The 13,778-nt window shown below is 44.7% G+C and overlaps 1 protein-coding gene across 1 annotated transcript in view; it reads right to left on the bottom strand.

Moving 5' to 3' along the window:
* Window positions 1-624: 624 nt before the first annotated feature.
* rnf13 (ring finger protein 13) overlaps window positions 625-13,778 on the bottom strand; it is a 43,064-nt gene continuing 29,910 nt past the window's right edge. Inside the window, exons 5-10 of the mRNA XM_005920958.1 lie at window positions 12,150-12,237; window positions 10,325-10,415; window positions 9,507-9,612; window positions 8,699-8,792; window positions 2,080-2,160; window positions 625-1,888 (exon numbers count right to left, since the gene is read on the bottom strand). Coding sequence (XP_005921020.1) covers window positions 1,521-1,888; window positions 2,080-2,160; window positions 8,699-8,792; window positions 9,507-9,612; window positions 10,325-10,415; window positions 12,150-12,237 — 828 coding nt within the window. The 3' untranslated portion in view covers window positions 625-1,520. The remainder of the gene's footprint in view (window positions 1,889-2,079; window positions 2,161-8,698; window positions 8,793-9,506; window positions 9,613-10,324; window positions 10,416-12,149; window positions 12,238-13,778) is intronic.

Raw genomic sequence — 13,778 nt, 5'->3', positions numbered from 1 at the left:
TTTTGGCTCCTACCTCAAACCACACTGTGCGCTGTCGATCTTACGTGCTGCACAATGTTTAATATTTACTGTTATCTTCCCATAGATCATGATGTTTATTATGTTTTTGTTTTTGTTTTTCCTTCTGCTTGTTTTCCCTTTTTCTTTCTCAACAGGTGAGCCAGGTGATATGTATTTTGTCTGCTTTTTTGTTTTGTTTTTTCTCCTTTATCCCGTCCCTCTTCCCCGCTGTTTTTCTTTCCCTCTTAAAGTTTTGGAAAGTATTTTCTTTTCTTTGGAAAAAATAAATAAATATTGTGGCCGTCGCTTGATACCAAAAAAAGCAAGAAGGAAGAACAAAGCATTTTATTTCTTTGTAAATGTTGTAAATTTACTGTATACAAGCACATTAAACTTCAATATGAATTATAAAAGAAAAGATTAGAAGGCTACAGAACAGCTGAGATTAGACTATTTTTGAAGAAAAAACCAAGCTCCTTTTTTCCCCTTCCACTGGAAACGAAGTGTTGAAGAACCAAGACCAGATCTGCCACGTTTTAGGCCGTTTTGGACGACTATTGAATGTTACCAAGAAACCTATAATTGCAGGATGTTTTTCAGCTCAAGTAATGAAGCTCAGTCAAGTTTCTTCGTCAGGCGTTTTATTGAAGTTTTACAGAGATGTTTGAGCAGGAAAACAAAAAATACATGAAATGAGAAGGCAACAGGATTTACGAACGAAAAAAATCAAGCTGTGTTATGAAAAAAAAAAATTTGATTATTTACTACAAACAGTCTTAAAAATACATCGGGTCAGTTGAGCGTGCACCATGAGGCCTACCGAACAGCATCTGCTCAAGTTTAACGAAATTAAGTTCACCACAGGCGACGGACAGTTCTCACAATCTGAACTGGTGTAACCCACAGCTTCATGTGACACCACACGGAGAGCACACCCTCTTCTTCCAGTGTGTCACTCAGACCAGTTGAACTGGAGCTTCTCTTGGTGTGAATCACTGTAACAAACTGTGGCACAAAACACAAGAGCTCCTTAAACAAAACAAAGGTTAATGATAGAAATAAATTGGCAAACCACATCACTGTGGCTCAAAGTGTTAATTTTATAAAACCAATGGTGCATAGTGGTCCAACCTGTGTCACTGTAGCATGAACATGTATATACAATAAATGCAAGATGTCCTTTATTGTGATCTATATTTATATACACAGTACATTTACTGATGGTGTGTCCGGGACCTTTGGACTCGTCTGCTTGTGTGTCATCTTTTTACGACTAAATAAAGAGTACAGTATGGCAGTGTACTGTACGCATCAGTCTGGCCAAAGCGATGCAGACTGGAGCTTCGTCCATAATCATGATAAAAAACAAAAACTTAAGATTTGTATTTTGTGAGAAGGAAATTACAATGGATTTGTAAGCAGTGAGAGAAGAACTGGGATGACTCTGCGTTGTGCCCACAACAAAAGTCTCTGCAGCTGTGAGGTCGGGCAGGCCGAGGAGCTTCTAAGCGACACGTCGGTCAAGCTCGGGGCAGGTCGTGCTCGTGGCCTTCCGAGCACGGCTGCTGCATCTGCACCACCACCGTCTCCACGGTGACCTCCTCCTCGGTGTCGCTGCTGTCCAGCTCGTCGTCCTCGTACTCCGAGGATTCCTGGTCGTGCTCGGAGCGCGACGCCCCGGACATGGTGCCGAAGGAGTGGGCGCTGGTGGAGGCCAGGGAGCGCAGCAGCGGGGTGCTCTCAGACACCTCCTCGTTCTCGGGGCCGCTCTCCCCCTCCTCAGAGTCAGAGTCCGAGTCGCCCTGCGAGGGCACCACCTTCTGCTTGCACACCGGACACGTCTTCTTAGTCTTGGTCAGCCACGGGTCCACGCACTTGCTGTGGTAGGCTGAGAACAGAAAGGGCATCCTGTTTATGCAACCCAGCCTTTGATGGCTGTCACAGCAAAGGTTAAAGTACGAGAATAAGATCACGATGGAGCCTTGTTATCTACTTAATAAAATGATAACGATCCAAACGGAATAAATCAGAGTAACTGGCTTCTGTCAGTGTAACTGTGGGTATTTTGTAGTCACTCACCATGAGAGCACGGCAGGACTCTGAGTTTATCTCCCTCTTCATATTCATCCAGGCAGATGGCACACACATCGTAGTTATCACCTGGGGGGAGAAAGAAACCATATTCTCCCTTTAATTGAACACATTTGAAAGAAAGTGGCTTTCTGAGCACCTGAGAGTCATAATTTCTAATAGGGATGGGACTCATTGATAAAGATGCAGCATGCTTAATAGTAGAGAATGAATGCACTGTGATCTCTGACAGTGCTAATGTTTCTGAAGGTCACTGAGGTCGAGCAGGTTCACAAAGTCCGGCTGCCTCGCGAGTCCGATTTCCTTCGATTCTTTGTCCCTGCACCACCCATCCCATCCTCAGCCTGCAGGGCAGAGCAGCATCTCATTCCCTGTGCGCACTGAAAGCTCAGGAATTCATCAGCGCACTCCCTCTCAAATTCCACAGCGTTCTTCTCCTTTTCCTTCCCTTCCTCTTTCCCTGCCTGAGCTGGAGGGAGGCCGGGAGAGCAGGGGGCTGTGGGTCGGTGTGTTTATGTAAGCTCTAAATGAGCATGTTTTCCCTGACTGAGCTCTCTGTGTCCGCGCCAGAGCCGCATGTGACCGTATAAGGACGGGGAGTCACATCAACCGCCCCTCCTTCCTTTCCCTCCATCATCGACTTCCAACTCGAGGCAGCGTGTCCGACTGCGGCTCCGCCTCGGCCGTTTCACTTTCAGCTTTGTTTTTAACTCAAAACACCAACACAACCACAATCATCGCGAATTTTCTTTTCGCCCAACACTCCTCTGACACGACTCCAGAGCGGCCTCCATCCTTTCCTCTCCTCGCTGCCAGTGCTGAACAGTCGCAGGGTGAGGGAGAGTTTGTGCAGGCACAGATCCAGGATCCAGTATCCACTCAGGAAATGCTGAACTGTGGCAATAACTGAGCTATTCTGAGGAGCAGAAGAAAAACGTTCAGTGGCTTTCTGAACTCTGTTCTGTGAACCTCTGAGGCCTCGCACTGGGGAGATAACATTTAAAAATAAATAAATAAAAATGCCATCGAGGATCGCTTTCTGCTACACTTCAAAAGCTGTTAGCACTTTATTAAGGCTGCTCAGAACGGCCAAATATGGCCTGTTCACTCGAAAACGTAAGAGATTCCTCCAGGAAGGCCCAGGGCTCTGCACAGCACTGCAGCAGAACACAGACTAACCGAGTCGACACCCGTCACAGAACAAATTACCCCCCCATCAAAGAAACTGCTGGGGACGTTTCTCGAATATTCCACCACAATAACGCAATTTCTGTGAGCTGAGATTCAGGCTACGTGGGGTACATAACATATCTAAAGCAGCGTGGTTTTCATCAGGATGGTGGTTTCTCCTCATCCTAGTTTAAAAGTTGGGCTGTTGGACCCTCGAAAAGGCCACATCTGGCAACTTTTCAGATGCTGGGAATCCCTCGCAATTACGTTTCGGGGCTAGTAGCACACGTTAAAAAGCTCTGAGAGCTGGTGCAGCTCCTCTCCCCTCCATTTTTCCCCATTAATCGGCCAGCCTGCCAGCATTCCTGGCTCTCAAGGGAACCACGCTGTCCTACTGAACTTCAGACAAGCAGCAGAGCTGGAGTGGGCAGGCGAATGAAAGAGAGGCTGACAGAAACTGGGTAAAAGGACGAGGGGGGGGGAAAAAGCATCTACAGTTTGTCACCGCCGACCAGACAAGGACAGCTGGCAAGGAGGCCACTGAGCTCAGAGACAGAGAGGGCTCCTCTATACTGACATCAACATGCTTCACACACCGACGGCTGAGACACTGCAGCTGCTCAGTCCAGTCAGTGTGTGCGCGTGTGTGTGTGCTCGCCTTGGTTTGAATGTGCAAAGCTGCAGGGAGGGGTGGGGTGACTCATCATACACAGGGAGGAACAGACTGCAGGTCAAAGATCACAGGAGGAGTAAAACCAAGGGTCAAAATCAATCCCTTCATTCTTTAATTTATTGTTTTTTCCAGTCAGTTTGCTGCACGTGTGCATTCACACTTTCTGACTCATACAACTGTCAGACGCCGGCTCCTGACAAAAACTGGCGTCAAAGCTCGCTTTCAAATGTCAGGCTGTCAGTGGAGCTGATGCAAGGTTCTGTAAGAAAACTGGAGCATATGTCATGTTAATGGCAGTGCGGTGCTTAGCCGGCAGTCGCACAGCTGCAATTACATAATGCTGTATGCCGGCACAGGTCTTATGTTACATACTGGCATTGTGCGCTGATTGCACGGGTATTGTGGCTTTCATTAAGGCATTGTGCAGACACTCCTTGTCTCGCTTACTATTCATTTCAGTCTGAGGAATCCCATTTCCATGCACACAAGTGACGTTATCCACCATCACCCCCTCTGACCCATATCTTTACGAGTACTGTCTGCTGGCCAACTGCAACAGTCGAACTTATCTAACCGAACGACCTGCATGACAGCAGACTACAAAAAGAAAACATCATGTGTCTCAATAAGGTGCCGGGCCCACAGACTGTATGTGCAAGATGGACAAACAGCGTGACATCACACACCGGTCAGTGAGGCCCCGCCCGTCTTAAAGCCTTGAGCTGTAGATTTTAGGTTGTACCGTGTCAGTGCCTTGAAGTGATGAATAAGCAGTGGATGTGACTGAGCAAGCGAACGACGCTGCACGCTCACGTGGTAACACCACATGACCTGCCCTCACTCTTTACCCCTTAAAGCTCTTTTCTGAACTGAGCGGTTTCGGTCATATATTTCAGACCTGCTTATAGAATAAAATGACTGGGTTTGTATTAGAAGTTAGTGAGGGTGGTCCCTGCCTATGCACACACAAGCCATTCTAATGGTCATCAAACTACGTCTTTATTGATATATATATATATACACTGACGGGTACACAGGAAATCATCAAATGTTGTCTTTATGGAGGAAGGAACTACATAGTAACCAGCTTCAATGAGACCATAAACTCATCAGGAAAGTGTTTGGCGCTTGCTCGGGTCACTTCCTCAGACTTTTTTTGCAACTAGAGAAGTCGTCCTCTGCTGGGTATGAGAAAAAAAAAATGCTATTTAGGTTACCATGTTCTCATTTTATCTCTCGGCGCGACAACCACCTGCTGCTATCACAGCTTCAATGTGCCATGGCATCAGTTCACCGACTGTCTGGAACTCTAATGGAGTTCTGTCTTCGTAAATTTGATGTTTTGGTAAATTGGCATTTTGTGTGTTGGTCCAAAATGTTCCACTGAGTGACTGTGAAGCCACAGAGTGACATTCACATCATTTTCATGCTTGAACCATCAAGCGAGACCATTGTGCCTTCTTAATGGGCATCCTAGAAGAAATCACTGTCACTCAGACAAACTCTGTAATATTCAATTTTGTCTAAATACATTCGACAGCCACTTTATTAAGAGTAACTGTTCAACTGTTTCTTAATGCAAGTATCTAATCAACTAATTATATGCCAGTTATATGAAGTTCAAACTGAGCATGGGAATGGGAAAGAAAGGTGATTTAAGGGACTCTAAATGTGGTTGTTAGTGCCAGACTGGCTGGTCCGAGTACTTCAGAAACTGCTGACCTACTGGGATTTTCCCCACACAACGGATGCTGGAAAAAAATGGGAGAAAATTCCTTCTTGATGTCAGAAGAGAATGGCCTCTTCAAGCTGGTAGGAAGGCAACAGTAACTCAAATAACCACTCGTTACTACCAAGCTATGCAGAAGATCACCTACATATCAAGCCTTAAAGCATAAGACCGCACCAGGGTCCGCTCCTGTTAGCAGTTTGCACAGGCTCAACAAAACTGGACAATAGAAAACTGGAAAAATGTTGCCTTGTCTGATGACTCCAGTTTTCTGCTGCAACATTCGGATGGCCGGGTCAGAATTTGAAGCATTGATCCAATCCTGCATCAACACTTCAGGCTGGCTGTGGCGGTGTAACGGTGGGGAGGATATTTTCTTGGCACACTCTGGCCCCCTTAGTAGCCATCAAAGGTGTAAAAAAAATAAATTACAACCTGCAAATCAATTTCTACTAAAGTATTTGCTGAAGTGATGGACAGATATCTGCCGATGCGAGCTCCTCTGTCAGATGGGGAGCAGATACTCTCATCAGCAGAAAGACATCCTGCCAGCACAGCAGCAGCTCAGGCTGCGGTGACGATTATTAGCTGGCAAGCATCTTTCCACTTCCCAAAGTGACTCCACACCATGCTACATTTCTTAGCTCCCCTGACCTATGACTCACAGTAACACACAGCAAAGCCATTACAGATTTAGATGTATACCAAGACTGCCACTAACAAGCCTCCTGAAGTAAATGGTAAGCTATCGATTTGGGCTTGCTGGCTGCTTCCACATTGGTGTGATTATTGTAGCCAAGCTGAGACAGGGAAGCACTAAATGATACATCAGCCAAGAGACGAAAACCTTAATAGCTTTGAAATGATCGAGGTAACTGCACTTTAAACAAAGTACAAAAAGGTATCGGTGAATTAAATGTTTTACGAGACCTTTAACACGAGAACACGCCCACTGAACCTTTGCAGAAAAACGTTCTGCACTGCAACTTCCGCTGCATTTCAAAATAAGCACCTGAACATGTAATATTCTGCAAAACCGTTCAGGGTTTCAGATTTGCAGCTTCAAGATCAGCAGCCACACAGCATCAGAGTACTCCCACTCACTAAAGCTGCATCTGATCAAAGCACCCCGGAGTCCGAGCTCAGCATTATCCGCTGCAACTTGGGCCAAGAAGGGCAACATTAGACATCTTTCCCAGTCTGAAGCTGCACCGTTGCAGCGATGAAGTTCAGGCACGGTGCCAAAAACTTCAGCAACGGTGCAGGAAGCAAGTTTTCTTAGCATCACATTGAATTGTGTGGAGTTGAGTTGTCCCAAAGCAAGGCTACAGCTAAAAATAATACAAATCACAATGTGGCGCTTAAACCCCTCCCACACACACATACAACCAGCTGCTGTAAACAATGATCAATAAATGACAAGCTTTTGCATTCTAGATGAGGGTTTGTGTGGAAACCATATAGCCATAGAGGTTCACTGGTGTATGTACTTAGTATATCACCAACTCACAACACTTAGAAAAACAGCCCATTTCCCTTTACATGACACAAACATCAGAAATAGTGCTGCAGTCATTCCAAATCCAGAGGCCAAATCCTGCTTGAGGCCTTCCTCTTACCTGAGGTAAGCACCGCCTAACAACACAAAATCAGACAACAGGGGTGCTGTCCCACTGCGACAGCCCTCCCATGCTCAAACCTGACACTTTGGAGCAATGCTAACCTGGCAAGAAACAAAGTGCAGAGCTCAAAAGGTGATTAGGTGGAGATTTGGTGTCCCCTTCCCATGTTGGTAAACGCTCTGACTCAGCTGACAGGCGTGCAGACGCCGCCCCGGAGGCTGTTTCCTGAACGTCCGAACTCGCCTGAGCAGTAAAGGGTGACTGCAGCGGTGCTTGGTGGAAACCCTGAGTCAGAGTGGGCACTGCTTGCAGATGCAGCCGTGACAGCGCACAAACCACAGAGCCTGACGTGACAGAAACAGTGACCAGAGCAGCACATGCTGCTTTTAGCTGGTCTGCTGCATGTGCTTCCATTACTGCCAGGCAGGGAGGAGCAGCTCTGCAGCTCAACCCCCCCTCAATTAGCAGCTTTGCAAGGGGGATACTTATTATGCACCACCCATTCTCTACAAAGCTGTTTCCCTGCACAGACGACTGCAGTCCGGGGCTTTCCAGCCCGCAAAATACATCTGCTGGAGGTAACACAGCCGGCAAACATCTAAATACACAGACAAACTTATTTACCCAACACACAACGAGGATTTGCCTTTCAAAACAATGCTATAGTCAGCCTGACACCTATACTTAGAAAGAAGGAGAAGCCACAGAGTTTTACTTAAAAAGCTTTCAGAGGTTTTTGATGAAACACTCAAATATTTACACAAAAATAAAAGCAGAGATCTATTTTTACTTCATCACATTTTCTCTCCTATTACAAACAAGCGGTACATGCTCTACTGTACATCTGCCTGACAGGTAAAATCCAAATTACACTTAGCTTTCGACCCAGCCGGCCCCCAGCATGACTGAGATTACATTCCAAACCATCAGTCATGTGTCCAGTTTCAACAGAGAGGAGCTCTAATCTGCCTTTGTGGAAAAAAATCAAGTCCATATTAATCCGATTAGGTGCAGAGCTCCAGGGAGCGGTGGTGTGTCGCAATGCATCGATGACATCTCTGTTCTTGGCCGAATCATGTGAGAGAAAGGAGCGAAAGAGCAAAGATAGCATCTCTACAGATCGCGAAGGTCAGAGGTCAGACTAAAAGATGTGTAAACGCCTGGTTGCTTCAGGGAGTCAACACAATGCTGGAATATTTTTTGCTAAAGGAAAACAAACTTCATTGAAACCTTGCTAACAGACATGTAGCACTGTTCCACATGATGGGCATAATGATAATGTTGTGCTACACAGTAGCTTTAGCAAAAAACTGAGCCACCTAGAACTCTTAAATTAACCTTTATTGAGCCAGGAAGTGAAATTATTGAGATTTTCCTGTGAAGCCTCGATGCTAACCACTGATCTTTTCCTACCTTTCTTGTACTTGTGGATGGGAAGCTTCTTCAGCTGATCTTTGCGCAGGCGGCTCCTCCGAGCTCTGTGTCGATCCTGGACAAACTTGGTGATCTAGTCGAAGCACAAATAGAGCAAAACTGTCAAAATGAGCGCAAACCACACACAGATCTTGCGCAAGTAAAGTCAAAGAAGCTTAAATTTACAGTGCATAACAAATTTATTAGACCACCTGTCATAAAAACAAGAAACTGCTCAAAAACACGTTTAAAACTTTTTAATGTTATTGCTATTTATTAAGCAAATAAACTGAATTATTATTTTCGTACCAAAATTTGAGCTAACACGAATGAAGCAAGCATAACATTCAACCATGAAAACAATGTCTTTCTGTTCAGGGATGGAAGTAAATTAATGTAATTTGGCATTTTAATTAAAATGAATAATGCACTTTTCTATTTTTTCTGCTTTTCTGTAAAACTGTCAATTCAAAAATTCATGATTAACAACAATAATTACAATTCAGCATTAAAACTAACATTTTGATAAAGGCTGACGTCTGGTGCCTGATGAAGAACAACGTTTTGGGATTAAAACTTGGTTTTCCTAAAATAATTTAGAATCATTTTTACAGCAAGTAAGAGTCCTTACGAGGAAAAAAGCCCTTTCAGTATCAGACCAGTGTGGATTTGACTGTTTTTACTTCTTAATCATCAAATCGATGGCAGTAAAACAACAAATTACTATCCATCTTTACACAAGTTTAGTTGTTCCTTTGTAAAATGCTTTAACCCTGAGTTAAAATGAAGACATCTTAAATTTACCAACCATAAAGACCACAATGAGGATGAGGCAGATTCCCACGATGATGAGGAAGGGGATCAGGTAGTATTCCAGAGGCAGACTGAAGTCTGGCAGGAGGACCACGTGGCCGCTAAAAGAAAAGCAGAGCGCTGTCAGGTGCAGGACGGGTAAACATTAACCTTTTCACAGACACGCATTATGCTGCTGACTGTGACCTACACCAACAGCACTCTGCTATAGCTCATTGCTGTGAGCTGCCACATTAAGGAGATTCCCTTTAGTGCTTTTCAGCTGTGTGACAGTCACATAAAGGTCCCCTCATCAACATAATGACATTTTATTTCAGTCAGAAGTCTCTCTGCAGCAGACTATCTGTGCTTCAGGCAAATATGTAACAACCAAACTGGCCCACGCTGACGCAAATATGCCAATACCATGTTTGGTGTTCGTTCCCTGGCTGCGCAGCATGTGGGAATAACCCTCACGTATTAGGATGTATCTGACACAAACACCAACCGAGTTAAGGTGGAGAAATGAAACGTTAATGTTGTGACCTCTGAGCTCATGTGATCGGCAGCGACAAGTCCTCTCCTTGATATATTACAGTTCACGCTGCGCATTTTGTTTTACAGTAACAACAAATTAAACTCCTGGCTGGAAAGCAAAGAATGGCCGGTGAGTGATCCAGCTTTATAAAGCAGCCAGCTCTCCTCTTGAAAGTAAGAATTGTTCATAGTGGAGTGTGAGAGGAGCCGAGCAGGAAGCTGCTTCTATTTATACTGATGGGCAGGAAAAGAAAAAAACAAGAAGAAGAAAATGAAGAGATTTGGGTTTGAGCTTACCCCTTGTCATACATGTAGTCCTCTTTCAGAGTGTTGGCAGTCTCCTCGCCCACAAACACAGACGGGATAACCAACTGCTTCATGATATCCACTAAAAAAACCAAAACAAACAAAATGGATAAGTTACATACATCTAGAATTACTCAGTTACTTTCAGTTGCAGCTTTTAAAGCTCCTTTCTGAGCACTCAAAGTGCGTTTTTACTGCAAGTCTCATTCACCCATTCACACACATTTCACATGTTCACACATGCTGATAGATGCATCTAAGGCACATGTGGTGATCGGCATTTTGCACAAAGATACTGAGACAAGCAGGTTGGCGGAGCCAGGGTTTGAACCACTGTCCTTCTGATTAGAAAACAACTTCCCCAATAAGTCAAATACTTTACACCTGAGCGTTTGCAAACATCGATGCATCCTTTTGAAAGATTTTTTTTTCTGCCTGTCCCATTTGGATCTTTAGCCATCAGAATTGTTGTCTGAAGGCCAAAAAAAGATGCCCAGTGGATTTACTTTACCAAGTGGATCATCATGGCCCTGCCATATTGGTCCATTTGATTGACCTTTATTATACTTATGTATTTATTTTATTTTCAGTTGTTGTAAACGGGACAGACATGACTGGACGATAGGACAGGGAGAAAGAAAGAATGAAAGAAAGAGAGGGAGAGAAATACAAATTAGGGGGGAGAAGAGATGGTGAGAAAGGAGGGAAGAAAAAAAAAGAAAGAAAAGCAAACAAACAAAAAAGAAAAAACACCTGGATCACCTGTCAAGAGAAGAAAAAACAAAACAAAACAGGAGAAAACAAACAAAAAAGAGCAACATAATAAATACAACACCATCACAATAAACTAGCTGACAGTAGATACTAAATTTTAAATGTTATTGTGCAGCACGCAAGATCGACAGCGCACAATGTGCTTTGAGGTAGCAGCCAACAAAGGTGTAGTTTGTGTCTGTGAACACCCGTGTACACCTGTGTGCATCAGCACGCTTGTATTCAAAAGGTTTCTCCATGTAACGATCTGCTAGGGAGTGTGGGGAGCCATAGCCCCGTCCCCCAGGGCATGAAGCAGGTATGGAGGAGATCCAGGCCCCAGACATCCAGAGGCCCCAGAGTACGAGGACCCGAGGAGGACCACCAGGGGGGCAACTGTGCCACCCTCCTGGAAAGAGCTGAGGAGAGCACCAGACGAGGGGTCACCCAGCAGCCACGGAGCCGAGGCCAGAGGGGGTTGCAGTGATGTGCTCGTGGGCTCTGCCGGCAGCCAGCTGTGCCAGAGAAGACCGGGCCCCAGGCCCAGGGGCCAGAGGGCGCCCCACGCCCCTGGTGGCCGCTTGGCGGGGCCCAGCTGGGCCGCAGGCGCCTGGCCCCGCCAAGCGGCCACCAGGAGTGAGCCGGTACATACATGAGCGCCCAGCCCCAGACACCAAGAACCACCAACGCACCGACGTCTGAGGGCATCAGCCACTGGCAGGGAGTGTTGTGAGGAAAGATTTTAAAGGTTCACCAGCTGCTGAGTTATGCTGCTGAACAAAGACCAGAGAAGTGTTTGTGCAGAGTGAAGCTGATCTTCTTGCTATGAAAATTCACCCATTCATTATTTCTGTCCTATCACACATTTGTGTAACATGTTATGATATTGTAATACAAAAGTGATCTGTGTGACCTTGATCTTCGACACTTAATCCCAAATTTTAGCATTACTGAGCTGTTAGCTTCACAGGACAGACATCCAAAAAGAAAAGGAGGTTCAGACTGTTTGGCCACCCAACAAGCACCCATTAAAGCACTGAACTAGATAACAGGAGCATCTTACCATCGTTGGATCCCATGCCGATTAAGTCATCCGACTCCACATTGTGAACAATGGCTGCCTTGTAGCCGGCTTTTTGGGCATTGAGGACCTGAAACAAACAAACAAACAAACAAAAAGGCAAAACCGTTTACATCCGATTGTCAATCTGAAAAAATTTGTGGTGGGGGTCAGGTGGATAAAAGTGACAGCAGTATATGTGATAACAGCAGTTTCTGTCATATACTGTGACCAAATTAGATTTTCATTATTTAACAGAGCAGCATGAAGCATGTGGTACCGCTCAACATTTTTGTGGCTCACTCTCTAGAAAGACAAGCAGCATAAACACTGAATGAGCTTTAACTGAAGATACAAAATAGGAAGCTTCCAAGGAAACGATGGGAAACGGGGCACAGAGAAAGCCACAAAGTATTTGTAATGGCTACAGGTTAAAGACCATATGAGAGTCCAATGATGTGAAGATACCCATAATAGTAATTACAAAAACATATTACATATATTAGTAGAGATTGTATCTCTCAGTTGGCTTGGGAAAGTCTTGGTGGGAGTTGATGAGAAGGAGTAAGTGGACAGGGAGAGAGAGGAGTCTGGGCTTCAATGCTCTGCCTGCGGCCCTCTCAACCAAGGCTCAGATGAACAGCACGAATAAAAAAGAAAAGAAAAGATATTTAGACTGGAATGGCTTTGTGTCCTGATGCCTGGTCTGCTTCAAATGTGCTACAATTTCTTATTTTATTTATAACAAACAGCCAACATGGTTCAATCTGATACCCTACAGGTGCTTTTCTGTGCTCTACAACAAAAACAAGCCATGACTATCAGCCATCAAGAATAAGTAAGAACACAACATGTAGTAACAAACACAAGCTTTGCATTTCAATTCTAATTGGACAATTTATTAATACTTTGCAATGTAAATCTTTAAAAAAATACTATTTGCATTAGGCATGTACTATATCGTCTAATCCGCGTTAATACGAATATAAACTTACATGATGCAAAACTGTCATGTCGCGATATTGTGTGAGCAACGACGAGTCAAACCCGGGCATGTCTGACAGTAAGAGCTGCGTTTCAGCGTCAAATGATGATTATTTTTCCCCCTACAAGGGAGCGACTTCAACAGTCTCCATCAAAACACAGGACTTGAAAGGTTTTCCTGCTGAAGGTGGAAACCATGAGGCAAAAAACACAGTTTAGTACAATCAGCCTATGCAGGCGGGCAGCTAGCAGCTGCTGATGTGCGATGCAAACGTACACAAATGACTCAACCAAGCATGACTGCAGCACTCAGAAGTTAGAATCCATATGACGGGAAAAGCAAACAGTGCATGGAAATCACTGATGCAGTAATATGGAGGTAAAGCAGGGCTTTAACCAGCTGGTTAGAAAGTGCCACCCACAGCGTGGCTTTTTTCCCCCCCCAAGTAGGAAGGAAGGGAGAAGGAGAAGAAGGAGAAGAAGGAGAAGGAGAAGGAGAAGGAGAAGGAGAAGAAGAAGAAGAAGAAGCTCTGCAAACTGCAATAAAAGGTCGCTCAGATTTTTCCTGCATCGTCACAATTATCCTGAAAATATTGTGAGTTTGAAAACAGATATTCGTTATCATGCGATTCTTTAATTTAAGCCAGG

The sequence above is a fragment of the Haplochromis burtoni genome, unplaced genomic scaffold (genome assembly GCF_018398535.1).
Source record: "Haplochromis burtoni strain Fernald_Lab_line unplaced genomic scaffold, NCSU_Asbu1 Contig_5, whole genome shotgun sequence".
NCBI lineage: Eukaryota > Metazoa > Chordata > Actinopteri > Cichliformes > Cichlidae > Haplochromis > Haplochromis burtoni.
This window is presented reverse-complemented; position numbering and strand designations above follow the sequence as displayed.